Raw genomic sequence first — 18,202 nt, 5'->3', positions numbered from 1 at the left:
ATAATAATCTGAAGCATACAAAATTGCCATTTTTCAAAGTCAGAAGCTATAGAATAGTGGCAATTTTAAATGGCTCAACCCAACAGGTCAGCCAATTTACAGCAGATGAAAGAAAGAATTTTTCTAATTGCAATGGGATTTCTGAAGAAATTGAGGTTGAAAAGAAAACGATTCCATTTTCAACTCATTTATTTATTCCAACAGAAAAATGAGGGAGTGATGCCACACTCCTGAAAATTAAAAATTAAAGCATACAACTTTTTCTGTTCCAAAACACACCCATGTACTATACCTTGGCTCCAAATGAAACCCAAAGGGTGAAATTGTATGCCTCAATGCCTGCAGATTTCCAAGGAGGGCACCCAAAGTACTTGACAGCGACCGTGCTGAGGAAATCAGCAGCTGTTGAAGTCACCTCCTGTGGACTTGCCAAATGTTTAAAAGGGAATGTGTCTTTGTCCCTGTGCGCGTGTGAGGGTGGAGGTCTGGGTGCAGGAGTGAGGGTTTTGGAGAACCCGAATGGGGTGCTCTGCTTGCCTCCAAGGGAGCATTGTGTGTTTACTTCTTTCTGTGTGCACCCATGCCTTTCCTCTTCTGGGTGCTGCTGTGTTTACCTCTCTGTTGGGCAGGGGTGACTTTGCGCCTGTCAGCCTGGGCGCTTGAGAGCCAGGGTGTTTGTCGGTGTGCTGGACGGGCGTGTCTCAGTGTCGATGGCTGTGGTTCTGTATAAGCCTGAGCATGTCCGTCGGGGTGCGTGTGTGCCTGTCAGTGCGTGTCTCCGTGAGCATTCGTCTCTGTTTCCGAATGTAGGGGAGTGCCTGCGTGCAGCCCTCTGCCCTGAGACCTCAGGCCGCACAGACGCCCAGGGCAGACAGGTAGCAGCCACAGAGGAGCCCAAAGCTCTCAGGTTGACCGGTAAGCTCTGCGGCCCCAGCTCCAGCCCTCCGGAGCCACCCAGGGCCCCGCCCGCGCCAGCCCCAGTACTGGGAGGGAGAAGGAGGGGTGGGGCAGGAAAGGGGAGGAGCCTCGTCTCTTTGGGGTTGCCCGTGCCCCATTGGCTGAAAGTTCCCATACGTCATCAAGGAGGCAGCTCCTCTAAAGTCCTGTGCACATAACGGACAGCGCGCACTCCGAGGCGGCTGCTCCAGGTCACAGGCTGGGACTGACAGATACCACGAGCCCTGATCACCCCACAAGCTGAGTGCAGGATACGCACCCACCACACCCACCCCACGGCCGCTGAATGAGGCTTCCAGGAATCCCCTCGCTGCCCGCAGCGCCCCACCGGAGGTCAGTCCTCTGAGGCGCAGTGAGTGCGCCGGCAGCCCTCGCGCGTTCACCTGCCAGCCTGCGCGTCATGGGGCAACTCGGGAACCGAACTGACTTTTTGCTGGCACCCAACGGAAGCCATGCGCCGGACCAAGACATCGCGCAGGAACGGGATGAGGCGTGGGTGGTGAGCATGGGCATCGTCATGTCACTCATCGTCCTGGCTATCGTGTTTGGAAACGTGCTGGTCATCACAGCCATTGCCAAGTTCGAGCGTCTGCAGACGGTCACCAACTACTTCATCACCTCCCTGGCCTGCGCTGACCTGGTCATGGGCCTGGCAGTGGTGCCCTTTGGGGCCAGCCACATTCTCATGAAAATGTGGACTTTTGGCAATTTCTGGTGCGAGTTTTGGACTTCCATTGACGTGCTGTGCGTCACTGCCAGCATTGAGACCCTGTGCGTGATCGCAGTGGATCGATACTTTGCCATCACGTCACCCTTCAAGTACCAGAGCCTGCTGACCAAGAATAAGGCCCGGGTGGTCATTTTGGTGGTTTGGATTGTGTCAGGACTTACCTCCTTCTTGCCCATCCAGATGCACTGGTATCGGGCCACCCACCAAGAAGCCATCAAGTGCTATGCGCAAGACACCTGCTGTGACTTCTTCACGAACCAAGCTTATGCCATTGCCTCTTCCATCGTTTCCTTCTACCTGCCCCTGGTGGTCATGATCTTCGTCTACTCCAGGGTCTTCCGGGTGGCCAAAAGACAACTTCAAAAGATTGACAAATCCGAGGGCCGATTCCATGCCCAAAACCTCAGTCAAGTGGAGCAGGATGGGAGGACCTGGCATGGACATCGCAGGTCCTCCAAGTTCTACTTGAAGGAACACAAAGCCCTCAAGACTTTAGGCATCATCATGGGCACTTTCACTCTGTGCTGGCTGCCCTTTTTCATCGTCAACATTGTGCACGTGATCCAGGATAACCTCATCCCTAAGGAAGTTTACATCCTCCTGAACTGGGTGGGCTACGTCAACTCTGCCTTCAATCCCCTCATTTACTGCCGAAGCCCGGATTTCAGGATTGCCTTCCAGGAGCTTCTGTGCCTGCGCAGGTCTTCTCTGAAAGCCTATGGGAATGGCTACTCCAGCAATAGCCATGACAAATCTGACTACACAGGGGAGCAGAGTGGCTGTCACCTGGGACAGGAGAAAGACCACAAACTGCTGTGTGATGATGCCCCAGGCAGGGAAGACTTTGTGAACTGTCAAGGTACTGTGCCTAATGATAGTGTTGATTCACAAGGGAGGAATTCTAGTACGAATGACTCACTGCTCTGATGTGGTTTTTCTACTTTTTAAGACCCCCACCCCTAAAAAGACACTAAACAGACTATTTAACTTGAGTGTAATAAATTTAGAATAAAATTGTATAGAGATGTGCAGGAGGAACAACATCCTTCTGCCCCTTTTTTATTTTTTTAAGCTGTAAAAAAAGAAAAAATGTATTTGAGTGATTGTTGAGTGATTGTACAGTTCAGTTCCTCTTTGCATGGAACTTGTAAGTTTATGCCTGAAGGGCTTCAGTCCCAGAGGACCTGGGGCGGCTGTGTTTTGATGACGTTCTGTGTATCTACCTCATTGGTCAAGTATTAGGAGTAATATATTGCTGCTGGTAATTTGTATCTGAAGGAGACCTTCCTTCTTGCACCCTTGGAATGGAGGTTCAGGGGTATCTTGGACCATGCAGCTGTGAATATGGTCTGTGCCGGTTCCTCTTATTTGCTAAAACAGGGTGTTGCAAGGCAGGGATTTCAGGGGGAGCTTCCGTTGTTTTCCTGAGCAAAGTCTAAAGTTTACAGTAAATAAATTGTTTGACCATGACTTCATTGCACCTGTTTCTCCAAAACCCCTTGACTGGAGTGTGCTTGCCTCTCCCACTGGAAACCACAGGTAACTATTTTTAATAACTGCCCGGTGACTTAATGTGGACTGGCGCAGAAATGGCATGCCCTGATTGTTTAACCCTTCCATTTGCCTTTGAGTCTGTCACAGCAGGTGACCTGACGTGCACCTCTCCCTACTCTAGGGCCCCAGGTCAGTTCTGCCCGTTCCCAGCCTAGCTCGTCTGGCCGGTCCTATGGTGATTATTCTATGTTGTTACATCAGAAACACTGACTCACAGAAATGGACTCAAGAGCATCCCTTTGTCCCTTCGTGTGCCCCCGCCACCCACCTTCTAGCTCTGCTTGCTTAATAGCTGCTTACATTTGTGTCTCTGCTGTGTCTTATAGTGGGGATCTTTGTGCTGTCTTGGGGCTTGGCATTTGAAGAATAAGACAGAAGTTCTCGTAAAAAAAAAAACTACTAAACTTCACCCTGTAGTTTCAAGGGAAACTGAAAGGACTTTGGAAGACACTTAACTGATGCATATCCCATGACCTAGAAACAGAGTTTTAACCCCTCCTCTCTCTTTACTTCTGTCCCTTCTGTCCCCCTGCCTTTGACTCTCCTTCCTTTACTCTAAAGCAAGATTTCTCAGCCTCAGATAATTCTCTGCGGTGGGGTCTGTCCTGTACATTGTCAGATGTTCAGCACCATCCCTGGCCTCTAGTCATGAGATAGCAATAGCACTCCCTGAGTTGTGACAACCAAAAATGTCCCCAGACATTGCAATACCCCTTGAAGGGTGCACTCACCCCTGGCTGACACCACAGATATAATTTAAAAACCTGAACAGATTTTGAGATTCTGTCTAATGTAAGTCCTTTCTCTTGTACAGCCACAGAGAAAGTTTTTTGTGGTTCTCCGGAGAGTGACAGGCCCAGGGCCAGCGCTCTTTTCAGGCCATTCTGCTGCCTTCCAAACTTACCTTCCAGCTGCCCAGGCTCTGCCTATGGCCGTGAATCATCTGGGAGGCTTTATCAATGGAAGCCAGGCCTGGGAGCAGTTACTGCCAGTTTTTGGCGAGATAATGCTGTTAGAAGGCACAGGAGGGAAAATCACAAAAGTAAACACATTTCTTCTCTCACCCCCTTTCTATTTTTGCATGTGGGTCTGAGCCAGAGCTTGGCCCAGGTTTGACCAAGTGGATCGTCCTCCTTGGCAACAGCAGCCTGGAGATCAGCCTGCAGGGTTCATTGCCATTTCACTGGCTCATGAAGCTGACTCCACTTTTCTCTTCCCTTCTGTCCCAGCCACGGCCCCCAACCAGAAACGCATTGGCCCCTTCTGCTTCCTGTCAGCTCAGTGATGGGTGTCTGGGTGAGCAATGAAGAAAGTTAGGTGCCCACGATTTTGGAACATGGAGAGTTGGAGAGTGTCTGCCATTCAGCACTTTTAGTTTTCCTCTGAGGGCTTTCCTGCCTGTTACCACATTCCCCTGCAGCCCTAGGCCCCACACCCAGAGGTGCAGGCAGCTTCTCCGGCTAGTGCTCCCACTCCTCACAGCCTCATGAGATCTCAGACTGGGAACAGCCCAAAGACAACATTTGGCATCAGAAGAGACCAAAAGCCTGCAAAGGGGAATGACCTGTCCAAGGTAAGAAGCCAAGGCTGTCAGGGATGCAGATGCACCCAGGGCACCCGGCTGTCAGGCAGTCTGGGAACTGGTGCATTCTCTCTACCACGTGCTCGTTGAATTCTGCCCTTACCCTCAATTGTGGGGGCTTTGACCTGGGGGTGTCATATAAAAAAATTCACTTTAGTTGATGTATGTATTGCTTTTTGGGTTTTAACACAAAATTCAGGCAATAAATAACAGCCAAGACAAGAAAAAGAAGGTTCTTTTACTCAGCAAGAGTCCACAGAGGATATCTTCAAGGGCATCTTCAGCAATTTGGGCAGCTGGGAGATCCTTAACTTTTTGTGACCTGCCAGGGGTTTCAAGCCACTCTGGGTAGAAATTTCCCATAGTCCTACTTAAAAAAAGTTGGAAACTTTTTTGTCCTCATAAATATTGTTAGGAAACTATATATGTATATATGTATATACACGCATATACTCTTTTGGTTGCAGGAGCATCTGATGTGATTTCAGTTACAAGTTCAGCTACGAATGTTAATTCAGACCCCCAGGTGAAAGGGAGTGTAGCCATATTCATGTCCCTTTAGGAATACTTTCAGAAATTTGATCAGCTTTAAAGAGCTTGACAAGCGGGAACATTTTAGGCACATCTCAGTCCCTTGCTTTTTACCTCCTTTCGTTTTGCTTTGTTCCTTTTGGGGACAGGAATCTGTCAGTGTCCCCCTGTTTCTCTGTTTGCTGACAGGTTGGTTACATAAAGTTTATGTCAGCTTCATCATCATAGTTTTCTTTGCCTGGACAGCAAGTTCTCAGAGTCTGTCAAATGAGAACCTTATCCTGAGATGCAAGTCGACAGGTGTGCAAAGTGGCAGGACAGGGTGGGCTGCCCCCACCCCGAGATCACTATTGGGGAAAGGAATCTGAGAAAAAGGAGTTGGAAAGAGGAACTGTCATTACAAGATGCTTAGAAGTTTTCTGATGAACCTATTGCCAAAAGAAGCCTAGACCAGAATCAGTTGGGAGGTAGTTACAGAGCATATGTTGTGTGCAGTATGAGAAAAATACAGGCTTCAGTCTCTGCCTTCTGTAGCATCTTATTACTAGTATTAAACAGATCTTTTGTATGGAATCTTACTAAATGTAAATCTTACTAAAGGACTGTGCTAGGCACCTGTTAGGTATTAGGTCTTCTTAAAAGCTTTTGATGTAGGTAGCATAATTGTCTTCATCTAACAACAGAAAAATGAGGCTCAGAAAGCTTAAGTAACTTTCCAAAGCCACACAGCTGTCCCACTACAGGGTCAGGATGGAAACCCAGATTCAAGCCAGCCCAGCACCCATGGGGCCTACCTAGCACACATGCAAACCAGGAAGCAGCAGGAGGCAGCTTCTGATTGGTGCCAGAACAAGTGTAAGAACTGGACGTGCAATGCCTTGTTGAAAGAAGAGGGAGAGTGCTGTGGTTTGGGCACCGAGGAATGTTCCCTCTGAAGCATGTGACTGCATGGTTGCTGAGGACTGGGGACAGGAAACCAGCCGCTGAAATGCCTGGTTTGCTCTTCTGAGTCTTTGCTTTATCTTTTCAGAAAATCAGTCCACACTGAAAAGAGGATGCGAAAGCTTTACACAAGCACAGGGGCAAGCAGAAACACATGCTGGGTTGCGGAGTTAGGAAGGTCTCCTGAACTGAGCAGTGAGGAAACTGTGGCAGGCCTACGAGGCCCTATAGGTGCGCTGTCCATTCAAACTATCACTGGAGAAAAGGGAGAGAGATGATCTTCAGACAGACAGCAAAGAGCAAGGAGGGCAGAAGCACTTGGAATGAGACTTTTCACTGACAATATAACATCTACTCAATTCAGCTCTGTACTAGTCCCTACTTCACTGGCAGTGCAAATATAATGTGAAGGAGGGATTTTTGACATACCTAAGAGAACAAACTGCCCAAGCACCTTCAAGAACTAGAGAAGTATGGGTGTCTTATGAATAATAAGAAGCAGGATAAGGTGCAAGGAGGCCTGGATCTGTAAAATAATGGGGCTAGTGCAAGTAGGTGGTCTCTAAGCTCTCTGAAGATAGATAGATAGATAGATAGATAGATAGATAGATAGATAGATAGACAAATAGATACAGGCTAAGTAGAAACAGCAGTTTATATTTCTAATTAGAGTTGATGTCATTTGTCATATAACTAAGGGTAGAATATCCTGGTGGTGGTTAGCTTGCAAAAAGGACTATTTGGTGCATGATAACTGCCATTAGTTATTTTAAAACCATTGGAGGAAGAGAGTTTATCATTTGTACACAAAAACTAGAAGGCAAGCAGAACCTTGCAGGAAGGTACATTTTAGCTCAGGTAAGGAAAGATGTTTCTAAGAGTGAAAGAGGTTATCCAAGCGAACAGTGAGCCTCCTGTCACCGGGAACCTTCTAGGAAGCCCACATGAAGTTCTGTGCAGAACAAAGCACACAGAGTTCCTGCAGAGTAGGAGTTGGACTAAGCTCCTTCCAAATCTGTGATTCTGTGTTTTTGAAACAATAGACCTGAATGTTTTTAAAAAGTATTCAGACCATCCCCTGATCCCAGCTAGCCTTCTCCCCAATTCAGTTGCATTTCAGAGGTTTCACTGCATTCCTAAACAGGAAAACCTCTGAGGGAAATCAGGATCTCAACAGTCCTCGGCCCTGGTGGAAATCCAGAAATAGAGCAGTAAGGTTAAGCAGTTTTCCAAACTATTAGACCCTTTCATCAGCTGTTCTTCCCATGCCTTTTGCAAATGACCTACTAACTCCCAGAGAGAGAATAATGAAGGCTGCCTAGTCTGCTCTGCAAAGGCTATTACATCCTACCCCACCCTCAAAATCATTGCGCTTCCTGTGGTCTTTCTGTCACCCTCACAGGCCTAAAAGGAAGGGAGGCAGGTCCCTGGCCAGCACCGAACACTTGAGAGCCCTTTGGTCTAAGAGCCTGGAGATGCAGGGTCTGGCTCAACCCAGCCACTAACCAGCAACCTGCCTGCTCTGATCTGTCTCATCGTCTCTTATGAGTAATAATTTGGTTGACACATGTCCTGCATTTCCTTCTTTCTCCAAAATTCTGTAAGATTTCAGGAAGTCTTCAGGGCTGTGCATCTGGCTGCATTGTTTTTATTTTAAAAGTACACTCTTTTTCTTGTTCAAAAAGTAATAGAACTCATTCTAGGACTTTTTTTTTAAATTATGAAAGCACAAAATGAGCTAACTCACATACAACGTTATCAGCTAGACACAATCATCATTGCTGGGATGCATATGGGCCCAGTCCTTGTCCTAAGCATGGCTATCCAGTGTGCAAAAAAATATTTTTAATAAAAATGGAATTACTAGATTATTCATAGAATTTTAAACCCACTGCTAATACTTTTACATGCCTCCTTGTATATATTTTATGCATAATATGATCCAGATATTATAATTCCTTCTGATCTATTAGCCAGGCAGTATACAACAGTCCGCAGTTTTCAAGTTTTAGGGGCACAAAAGAGTCTAAACCCCCAGATCCTGTAGCTTGGGAGATCTGAGCTGGGGCCTGAGAATCTGCATTTTAGCAATTTCACCAGGTTTTTCCAGCACAGGTGGTGCATGGATCACATTTTAAGGAACAAGGTTACAGAGATACATTTTATAAATTAGACAGAATGCTTCCTCCCTGCCTCTTGCTGATGGAGGAAAAGAAGTTTCTATACTTGGCTCTTTGAAAGCATGCTCTCTGCACCTGGGCTCTGACTTTCAAAGCAGTTCACCGGGGAACCCCCAGGGCAGGGCTCTGTCTGCCTGGTTACGTGCCTGTGCCTCGGCCCCAGCCTATGAGCTGGTATTAGAATAAGCCTATTCAAATTACTTGGTGACCAATACCTACTATTTGAAAATGCAATAGCAGGTTTCTATTCCATTGGGCACCACTTGCAATAATAATGGCTAATGATTATATTTGCCTCTATCATACAGAAAGGAAACTGAAACTCAAAGGGGTTAAGTCGCTGAAGATTCCAGAGCCCATTGGAGTAAACCCAGGTGTACTGGACCAGAGGCTCCATGTTTAGGGGTCGAATCAAGAGAAGGAGAGAGACCACACCAAGAGGACATTTCTAATGGGTACATTTTGTGGACTCTCCAGGGATTTTTTTTGCCCCAGAGAGGCCTGATTAACTTCTGAGCTTGGAAATAAGGTGAAAGCCCGTGCCAGTTAGGTAGGTTGTGGCTAAGTAGAAACTAGGAAACCAGGTGGCCCTGCAAGCTAGCAGCACGCTGTCCTTCGTCCTGAGTGAGTTTGGTGGGGCTGAGCTGCCCCGGAGAGGTAGGAAGCAGAGGAAGGCTCCTGGTAACAGAGTACTAGTGTGCGCTAAGTCAAATCACTACTTTTGAGTCAGAAATCCCCTGACATCTAGAAATGGGGCACTTTTCCCATTCCCCCACCCAAGCCTGTGCCAGCACCTGAGGTTTCACATTAGAGATTATCAGGATGAGAGGGGCACTGATCCAGCCCATCACCCCTCAGAGCACAGACCTAGAAACCCCAGCCACAGGAGGTGGGGTCAGCCACGAGGTAGTTCAGGGACTAACAAAGGACCGTCTCTTCTGCTTGTTTCATTATTATTTTTCCAGTGCTGTGAGGGGAAGACTGGAGTTTCTAATGTGTTCATTTATCTAAGAAGTGAAAACAATTTTTTAAAAAATCACAGCAGTGACGCCCATGATAAAGCCAAAGCGGAGTCCCAGGGAACTCCTGTTTTCTTTTCAACCACACCATATTGATTTTGCAGCTCACGGCCTTGTATCTAAAAGCCACAGCTACCTTTTCTGGGGAGATTCCCTCACAATCCCAACTCTGTCTCCATTCTACTGCCCAGTTTTTCTCTTTATAAAAAGCCTATTAGACATTTCTAAATATTGCAGACAATCCTGTTATTTGCTTTGTCTTGTTTTGTTTTGTTTGAGAGGTACTCGCTGTTCTCGTGAGATGTATTGCACCAATAAGCCTGTTCTTTCCACAAACATTCAGACTCCCGTTCTTGTGTAAGTTCCCACAGTGTCTCCTCTCAATCCAAATGCTCACCTGCCTTCCTCAGCCTAAGAGAACCAAGGTTCATCCCTCAGGGCCTGGGTGCCCAGCATTCAAAACCTCTTTCTATGGAACTGTGGAAGAGTTAGTGGGATCAGTTTTGGTGTGAGTTTCCTGATATTATTTTATTTTATGGCAGTGGGTTCCAACCCAATAACTTGAGGGAACTTCTGAGAAAATGCATGTTCCTGGCGCCCCTATCCCCATCCCCCAGATTCTGATCTAACGGGCTGTGGTTGAGGACCAGAGATTGCGTTTTGCCACAACTTCCTCTGGAGGACCATGAAGCAGGTGGTCTGTGGATGATTGCATTCGGGGACCTAGAAATCACACCATCTTCTCCTCCCCACCCTTCCCTGCTCAGGAGCACAAGATGTAGGACATAGGCATGTGAAAAGAGGTCCCATAGAGCTGTATGCATTCATGAAAATAGCAATGCTGTCAGGTAAACAGAACCTTAATTTTTCTGTGCTATCAAATAAAACTGTAGATGAAAACAATTATAAATGTAGCATTACTATAAAAAAGGAAGGTGAAAATTGTCTTGAGCAATGAGACTTGATTGAAAGTACACGCTTTTGCCTCGCACTAGCATTGAGGTCACCTGGCCCCCGAGCCTCTGCCTGGAGACCAGGAGAGAGCAACACAGGCAGGAAGGGTGGTTTTGCCCCTGTGACGGGCTCTTTGTCCAGTGCCCTGTGCTCCTGGACACTCGCCTTGGTTAAGGCAGATCAGGCTAAGGTCTATATGAATCAATTTGCCTAATGTACATAACCCTCCTACTTAGAAATCTGAAGGGGGACCCACCCAGTTGCAGAGAAGAGCATTACTCATTCACACACCTCCACAAATGCACACACCCAAATAAACACACACACAGACCTTGACATTGATGCCAACACCCATATTCACACAGATACACACATGCATTTTCACATGGATATACACCCAACTAAAGGGTCTTTAAGTCTACGCTCACACAAGTCTACTCCCACATGGATATGTACACACCTTTAGGACACTGACAAACTCAGATCTGACCATTCTCTCTTAGATAAATCCATACATGAGGGTTCCTAAGCCCACTGATATGTGCGCCATATCAGCAAATGTGCCATGTCAAATAGTCACAGTCCCACTGCTACCTCAGGTCAGGTTCATATACTGACCCCTCTTCCTAGGCAAGCATATACACCCTTGACTCAATACATGTTGTGTTTTTTTGTCCCAGGACCTGTTTGATGCTTAAGATCAGCAGGTGAACAAAAATAGTTTACCTTTGCTTTTACTGAGTCAGTGTGTAAAATGCATGCAAAATTACAACTGTGGTCGGTGCTATGGAGATAGCTGGTATTTTGAGCACATCTGACTAATAGGGAGAGCTCAGTAAAGATTCTCCCAAAGAAGAAAGGTTTTAGCTGAGAGCTAAAGAAAGCTAGGGAGGAGAGAAGAACAGGCCACTCAGGGAGAAAAGCAGGTGCAAATGTCCTGTGCTGAAAAGAAACCTGGTGCATAGGAAGGTCTGAGTGAAGGAAGGCCAGTGCAGCTGTTGTGTAGAGGGAGAGCACAGTAGGGTGTCGAAGGAGGCAGGGGCAACACTGAAGGGCCATGTAAGCCCTATTAAGGTCTTCTTCCTGAGAGCATTTAGAAGCCATTGATATGTTTACGGCAGAGATCAGATTTGTATTTTGAGGCTATCTCTGAAGGTGTGCCTGCTCATGCAGAGCATCTTCACGCAGATCAGTGCACACATATGCGTTCACAGGCACACTTGTGTGTTTCTTAGAAATGCATATTTACATATTGTATTCACCTGCAAATGCTGCCTCTGTGAACACACCCATATGTATTTATATGCATGGTATATATAAATCCAGTGGGCGTGGGGAAGCCGGCAGACACCCTCCTCACAGGGCACCATCAGGACTAGGCCTGTCTTCGGGCGGGACTGGGGAAGTGGTGCTCAGGGCCAATCCCTGTGACTTCGCAGCTCTGAGCTTTGCAGCTGGCCTCATGCATGTGCCTTCAGCCCTGCTCCTCTCCTCTTGGCTCAGGGCACCCAGTGACAAGGTGGGGTTTCTTCCAGAACACGATCATTGACTATTCCTGGCCCAGGCGCTGAGGGGCGGAGGGGCAGGTCGGGTTGCATAAAGATTGCCTTGTGCCCTCCCAGAGTCGTCAGCAGAACCTCTGCCCAGCTCCAGGCCTGCAGTGCTCTTTGCAGTGAGTTGGCAATGCTGAGAAGTAAACATAAGGCTAGGGAATCCGAGGTCTGCAGGTCCTGGTGGAGACTGCGGTGGGACTTGATGCAGCATGCTCCCTAAGTGACCGCTGCGGGGAATGCGACACAGGAGGAGGAAACAGACAAAGCCCAACAGGAAAGCCTTATTCAGGCACAATGCTCGGCTCTGACCCTTGCTGCATTGGCACAGTAAGCTCATGTACACACATATTGACACATGAACAAATTTTCCACTGGTGGGTGTAGCATCTCACAGCAGGGGAAGTAGCAAGGAATTTATCAGCCACAACACCGTGCATTATTTTTCTTCCAATGAATTAGAACTATACTTGTGTACATTTGGCTCCTGTTTACCAGCAAAGCCAGCAAAGGCCTTTGCCAGGGCCAGCAACAGACTCCAAGGAAATCAATAGGAACATTCATGCCGAACTGAAGGCTCACCTACGGCTGCCCATGTCAGGGCCATAAAGATGTTCCCAAGGGATTTTTTCCATAGTCCAAAGGCCCCTACCTACTGAGAGCGTATGTTTTCAAATATGTGCTTGGCAAATGTTTTCTTCCATAATTAAAAGAAAGTATATAATGTAATTGGAAGCCCTTTTTATTTTGCTTCAGGCTGTGTAAGGAACATCCTTCTTTTCTCCCAGTTGGGTGCTATTTTGTACTATCTTGGCAGCAACCTACCAGATCCATCTAGCCGGAGTGCTCTGCTCAAGGGGATGCTGTGTAGTAACTGCCTCTCCTGTCATCCCGCACTCGGCAGTTTCCAGAGGGCTTTTATATCTGCCGTCTCATCTCATCCTCACAGCCCTGAGGTCAGCCCAGTTGTTCCCATTTTGCAGACAAAAAGACTTAGGTTAAAAGATTTGCTAAAGGGCATGGAGCTAACACATGGCTGGGGTAGGACTTGAACTTGGTCTTCATACTTATCCTTGGAAACAACACAAGTTTGACTACACTCTACTACCCTCCTAGGACCTGGTGCTGTTCTCACTGTATCCTCTGCTCTCTGCTGCATTTTATCTTATAAATAAATTCATAGTTAACAACCCCCTTCACTGAAGCCACAGTTGTCAAGCTACAGATAAGTAGTTGCCTGCTCAGGGAGAGTCCCCAGGATGGGAATGAGCTGCAAACACTGGTAGCTCAAATGAGGAGTGGGCAGTGTCCAGCTCTACCAACTACCACTGAGAGCAAAAGCCCAAGCCTTTCTGGCTCCATACACATGCCGGACACCAGATACACATCACCAGGTCAGAGCTGTAGAATCCTGTGCCCTGCTTCCTATATCTGCCCCGCCACTGAGGATGTCCTTGTTCGCTTTGCCCAAATCCTCTCAGACCAGGATGTTTCTGTGGGAAAACCCAGTGTGATCTGTCCCAATCCCACACCCACTGGGCACAGGCCAACCTGCTTTGAAGGGCCAAGTTCCACACCTCGATAAAAATTGCAGGCTCCAAGAAGAATTTTAACTTCTGGAAAATGGCTTGTGTTTGGCTGAAATGTGTTATTTTAGTCATAGCAATTAGATGTTCTTGTTTTGCACACATATCTTCCAATAGAATTGGCTTCAGCACAAGCGAACAGGATTTCGTGGGTCTGGGAAAGCTTGGGGAAGATGACAGATCCCAATGGTGAGGAAAGCTCTCATTGACAATCTCTTCTTGGAGTGTCAGCTTACTTGGTTTACTTAGCTTTCCAAAGTGTGTAATTCATGTATTCATGTGCTCAAAAACTCTTTGAACATGTATATATGCCAGTGCTAACTACCAAGGGTACGACCATGACCAAAGTAGACACGGTTGGTCCCTATTTTTTTTAAACCTCATCTGAGGATATATTTATTGATTTTTAGAGAGAGAGAGAAACATCTGTTGCTTGCCTCCCATTTGGGTACCAATCAGGGATCAAACCAGCAACCAAGGTATATGTCCTGACTGGGAATCGGACCAACAAACTTTAGGTGTATGGGACAATTCTCCAACCAACTGAGCCACCCAGCCAGAGCATGGTTGGCCTCTTTGTTTAGTTTCTTACAGTTTAATGAAGAAGACAGACAATGAAAGGGGAATTATAAATGGTATTCGGGTACAGCTTGCTAATACTAACACATACTTATGAATAACAGTAAGGGCTGAAAAAATATGAAAAGGTGTATCTGGACTTTGCCAGTGGATCCAGAAAGCTATCTGCTATCTGTCAATCTCAGACTGGCCACTAACCATTCATAAAAATATTACAAGTTCCCTTTTAAAAATGTGGCTGGGAACTGTGTCCAGTTCTGAGGTCCACATTTTTTTAAGGGAAGAAGGTTGGACCTTCTAGGCTTGTCAGATTTAGCAAATAAAAATGTAGGCCATCCATTTGAATGGATGATAAGCACATTTGAATTTCAGATAAGCAACAACTTTTTTTTCATATAAGTATGCTCCAAATATTACATGGAAGATACTTATACCAAAAAAAGAGATCATTTATCTGATATTCAAATGTGACTGAGCATCCCGTGTTTTATTACAACAGTCCTACAGGAGCAAAGATTGAAAGAAAACCCGACAGTTTGTCTTGAAATAAAGAGTTGGAGGAGCCTAACTTTTAAGCTTAGAGACAATAATAAGAACCTAGATTTCTGTAAGGAAGCCCTTTCCAGTGTTTCTGATGGTATACATGGAAAATATTAAAAAGTACATTGGAAGAAAAAGACGGTGAGAGCACAAAAGTATGGGAGGCCAAAGGTTGGGAAACTTTGCACAGTGTTTTCCAGGTCGAAGCTCACACTCTGCAGCAGCACAGTAACTGTTCTGAGCAGCCTTGCAGGAAACATACCTGGTTGACCTAGATTGACCTAGCATGCCCACAGAGTGCTATTTATGGGCTTTTGTCTGTTTGTTTCAATGTGTTTGTTTTAGAGAGGACACCGATTAACTTCGTGCAAACTTCCCACTCTGCTCAGCACACAAGGAGGGACACTGGAATAAAAAAGTGAAAGTTGTCTTCAAATTATCCAGAGTACCGCTGGGAGGAAGCGGATTTCATTTTTGCAAACAAAAGGGCAGCTCTGGGCCCAATGCATGGATACATCTAGGAGACAGACGAAGACTAGAACTTTCTAAAAATTACAATAGCCTGAAAGGTAATCCACTTCCTGTTTCTGGAGACATTAAAGCAGAAACAAAATGCCAGCAAGGACAGGAGAGGAAATTCTGTTTCTGTGTAGGAAGTTCTCAGGGTCTGTTCTGAAAGGTGTGTACCCATAAAACACAGAGGGGATTCCACCAGCAAACTTTCTTTAAAACTATATCCCATGTTCTATTTGATTTTCTGCAGGCTGAGTCCATCCCTTTTCAATTCACTCTTGTTGTATTCCCTTCATATCGATAGGCCAAATTCCTCAAGGAAATCAGTTCTTACAAGTGAATGATCTTTGCTCTGCTCTGGGCCTCTGCACAGCCTCCCCCAGCTGCCGTGGGGGTTGGCTACCAGGAATCCCACCCTGAACCTCTAGGAGGGTAATGGGGAGCTCACAGCTGTGCTCAGAAGCCCAGAAGAGGATGGGATCCTCTAGGACCGTGAGACCGAGCCATACAGTGTCCACAGGGTGGTCCAGATCATCACATGTGAGGTGCTCAGCATAAGTCAACAGAAGGTCCGATCCCTGCTCTGCCCCATCCTAAGTCTATGACCTGGACAAATGTCTGTGCTTCTCTCTGTGGAAAACACAGGAATGATGACACTGCATCATGGTATTAGGAAAATTGGAAGAGATTATAAGTACATAAAAGACCCATCAGAGTGGACATTCAGTAAATGTTTATTTAATGCATAACTGTGAGTGTGACTGTGAGGGTGGCAAAAACTGCCAAAGAAGTTAAAGCTCCTCTTTAGAAATTTAACATGTACTAATCAGGGTACTGAGATGTCAGCCAAAGTGGTGAGGTGGAGATTACCCAGCTCCCTCCTACCTTCCTTTTGAGAATCTGTGCTTGAGAACAGAGAGTAAGGCATATACATTAAGAACACCGCTTCCCTTCCTGCAGTCTACAAAGAACGCTGGACCTGGGTCACCCGGTTTGGTTTCAGTGGCAGCAGCCCCATCATTCCAGGACACCACCCTCATCTGTCAGATGAGGGGGACAGGGAGGTGCTAGAGTTGCCGCTAGGTTCCAGGAGCTGTGTGCGCCGCTGAACTGGAGTGGTGAATGCAGACATTTAAGTAACGCTGATGGCCCACACTACTTAATGAGAAAAGACCTCATCAACCGAAAGCTGTGTGTGTACATAGCAACACACAGTACACACGAGCTGCTTTGAGCTCACTGTAATTGCCCCCTGCCCTCGTGCCTGTCTATAGGTTTGGCAAACAGAGTTAGACGCAGAACTCGTTGTAAAGGAGGCAAATGAGCCCTGACCTCAGCACGGGGAGAGCTGGGTTCGAGTCCCAGCCTGGGCTGTGCAGGCAAACTCACTGTCCATCTCCAGGGTGGGGTACTGCCCTCCCCGTCTTTCACGTGAAGGGTTAGGTCCCAGGATCTCCAGGCTCTGTGTCTCTTGGGAAAGTATCTCAGATCTATTTTTGCTTGGATTTGCATGTACTTCACAAGGATTATTATCTGGCTGACTCAGATTGTACTTATTTCTTTTGTTTGATCTGCTCTGGTTTCACAACACAAGCTCTAGAGCCAATTTTAGCCCGTCTTGGATGATGGGAGTGTCAAAATGAAGGTACTGGAGTGTTTGTCACGGTTTCTGCTGGGGATACTTGCCTCCCCCTTTCCCACCCCACCCCACCCCAATGCTCATTTCCATCTGGCACAGGCAAAGCCCCTCCCCCTCCATGGATGACACGCTAAGTGGAGTCTGCTTTTCCCATTAGCTGAGAGGAGGCCCTGAAGTCAGAAATCCTTGGCACATGAGTCACTTTGTCTCTTTGTGCCTCATTTCCCCCTACTATAAATAGGTGGAGCCCCGCACTTTCTCCCCTCCCAGGTTTGCAGCCCCCAGTAAAGGTGGTTTTGTGCTGAGGTAACCCATTCCCATAGGCAGGCCTCTCCTGTCATATAGGTGGCCTCCCTTGAAAATTCACAGCCCAGGAGGATTCTCTAGGAAAACAATGTCTCTCCGCTCCCACACCTGGCCCCCTGCAGACCCCCTTCCTCACTGCCTGAGTGAACTTCCTACATGTAGAAGTTGGCTTTGCTGAAAAGCCTTCAGTGGCTTCCTGCTGCCTTCAGGACAAAGGCACCGGCAGGTGAGTTCCCAAGGAAGCGCAGAGGAAACTGTCTCTGAGGACTGATGACACTTCCCACAGATTCCAGACACACTGTGTTCCTTCCCTGGGGCCTTCGAGGTGCCAGGTGGGAATACAGAGGGAAGTAAGGCTTGGTCCCTGTGTTTAAGAAGTGTAGACACCTTTTTTAAAATGGTCAGCAGCTACACAAAATCATGTCTTTTACTTTTAAGTGCTGGAAGTGCTCTTAGAAATCATTGACTTTGCCCAACAGTCTCTTGTTGCACAGTAGTGGAAACTGATGTCACAGATTTGGCAAATTGCAAAGAAAAACATGTCTCGTAAGAGGTCTCCCTGCTTCTACTCAGCTTCCACTCTGCAGCCAGAGTCATCTTTCTGAGCAGCGCATGACCTTGTCACTCCCGGAGCATCAGCTTTCTGTGGCCCCCACTGCACCTGCAGTGGAAGCCAAGCTTCTTCCAAGACCCATGGCGCCCAGTGGGGTTAGTTCCACGCAGCCTGGAATGCTCTTCTGCCAGACCTTCCGGCTTCTCTGTGTCACTCAGTCTCAGGGCTAATGGCCCCTCCTCAGGGTTGCCCTCCCTGATCATCCATGTGAAGCAGGGGCACAGCCCCCCTCACTCCCTTCCCATCACCCTGATTGGATGTGTTCACAGCATGTGACATCATCCACATCATCTTATTTGTTAACTGATTCTTCTTCATTACTTGGGTTAACTCATTAGAGGCTAAGCTGCAGGAGGGCTGAGATTAACCTCTATCACTAGCATCTGCAATATGATTGGCTCATAGTTAACACGAGAAATATTTGCTG

At 47.0% G+C, this 18,202-nt stretch overlaps 1 protein-coding gene across 1 annotated transcript; it reads left to right on the top strand.

Moving 5' to 3' along the window:
- The first annotated feature begins 1,121 nt into the window (after window positions 1–1,121).
- On the top strand, window positions 1,122–17,235 carry ADRB2 (adrenoceptor beta 2). Its single transcript, XM_037044967.1, has one exon. It carries the CDS (start codon window positions 1,358–1,360, stop codon window positions 2,612–2,614), a length of 1,257 nt encoding a protein of 418 aa, XP_036900862.1. The 5' UTR covers window positions 1,122–1,357; the 3' UTR covers window positions 2,615–17,235.
- Window positions 17,236–18,202: the final 967 nt, after the last annotated feature.

The sequence above is a fragment of the Sturnira hondurensis genome, unplaced genomic scaffold (assembly GCF_014824575.4).
Source record: "Sturnira hondurensis isolate 20B ecotype Veracruz unplaced genomic scaffold, ASM1482457v3 Scaffold0004152, whole genome shotgun sequence".
Lineage (NCBI taxonomy): Eukaryota > Metazoa > Chordata > Mammalia > Chiroptera > Phyllostomidae > Sturnira > Sturnira hondurensis.
The sequence above is the reverse complement of the archived record's forward strand: the minus strand, read 5'-3'. Positions and strand labels throughout refer to the sequence as shown.

Excerpts from the sequence above, each read along its gene's own strand:
- ADRB2 (XM_037044967.1), top strand. The coding sequence starts at position 1,358 with ATGGGGCAACTCGGGAACCGAACTGACTTTTTGCTGGCACCCAACGGA.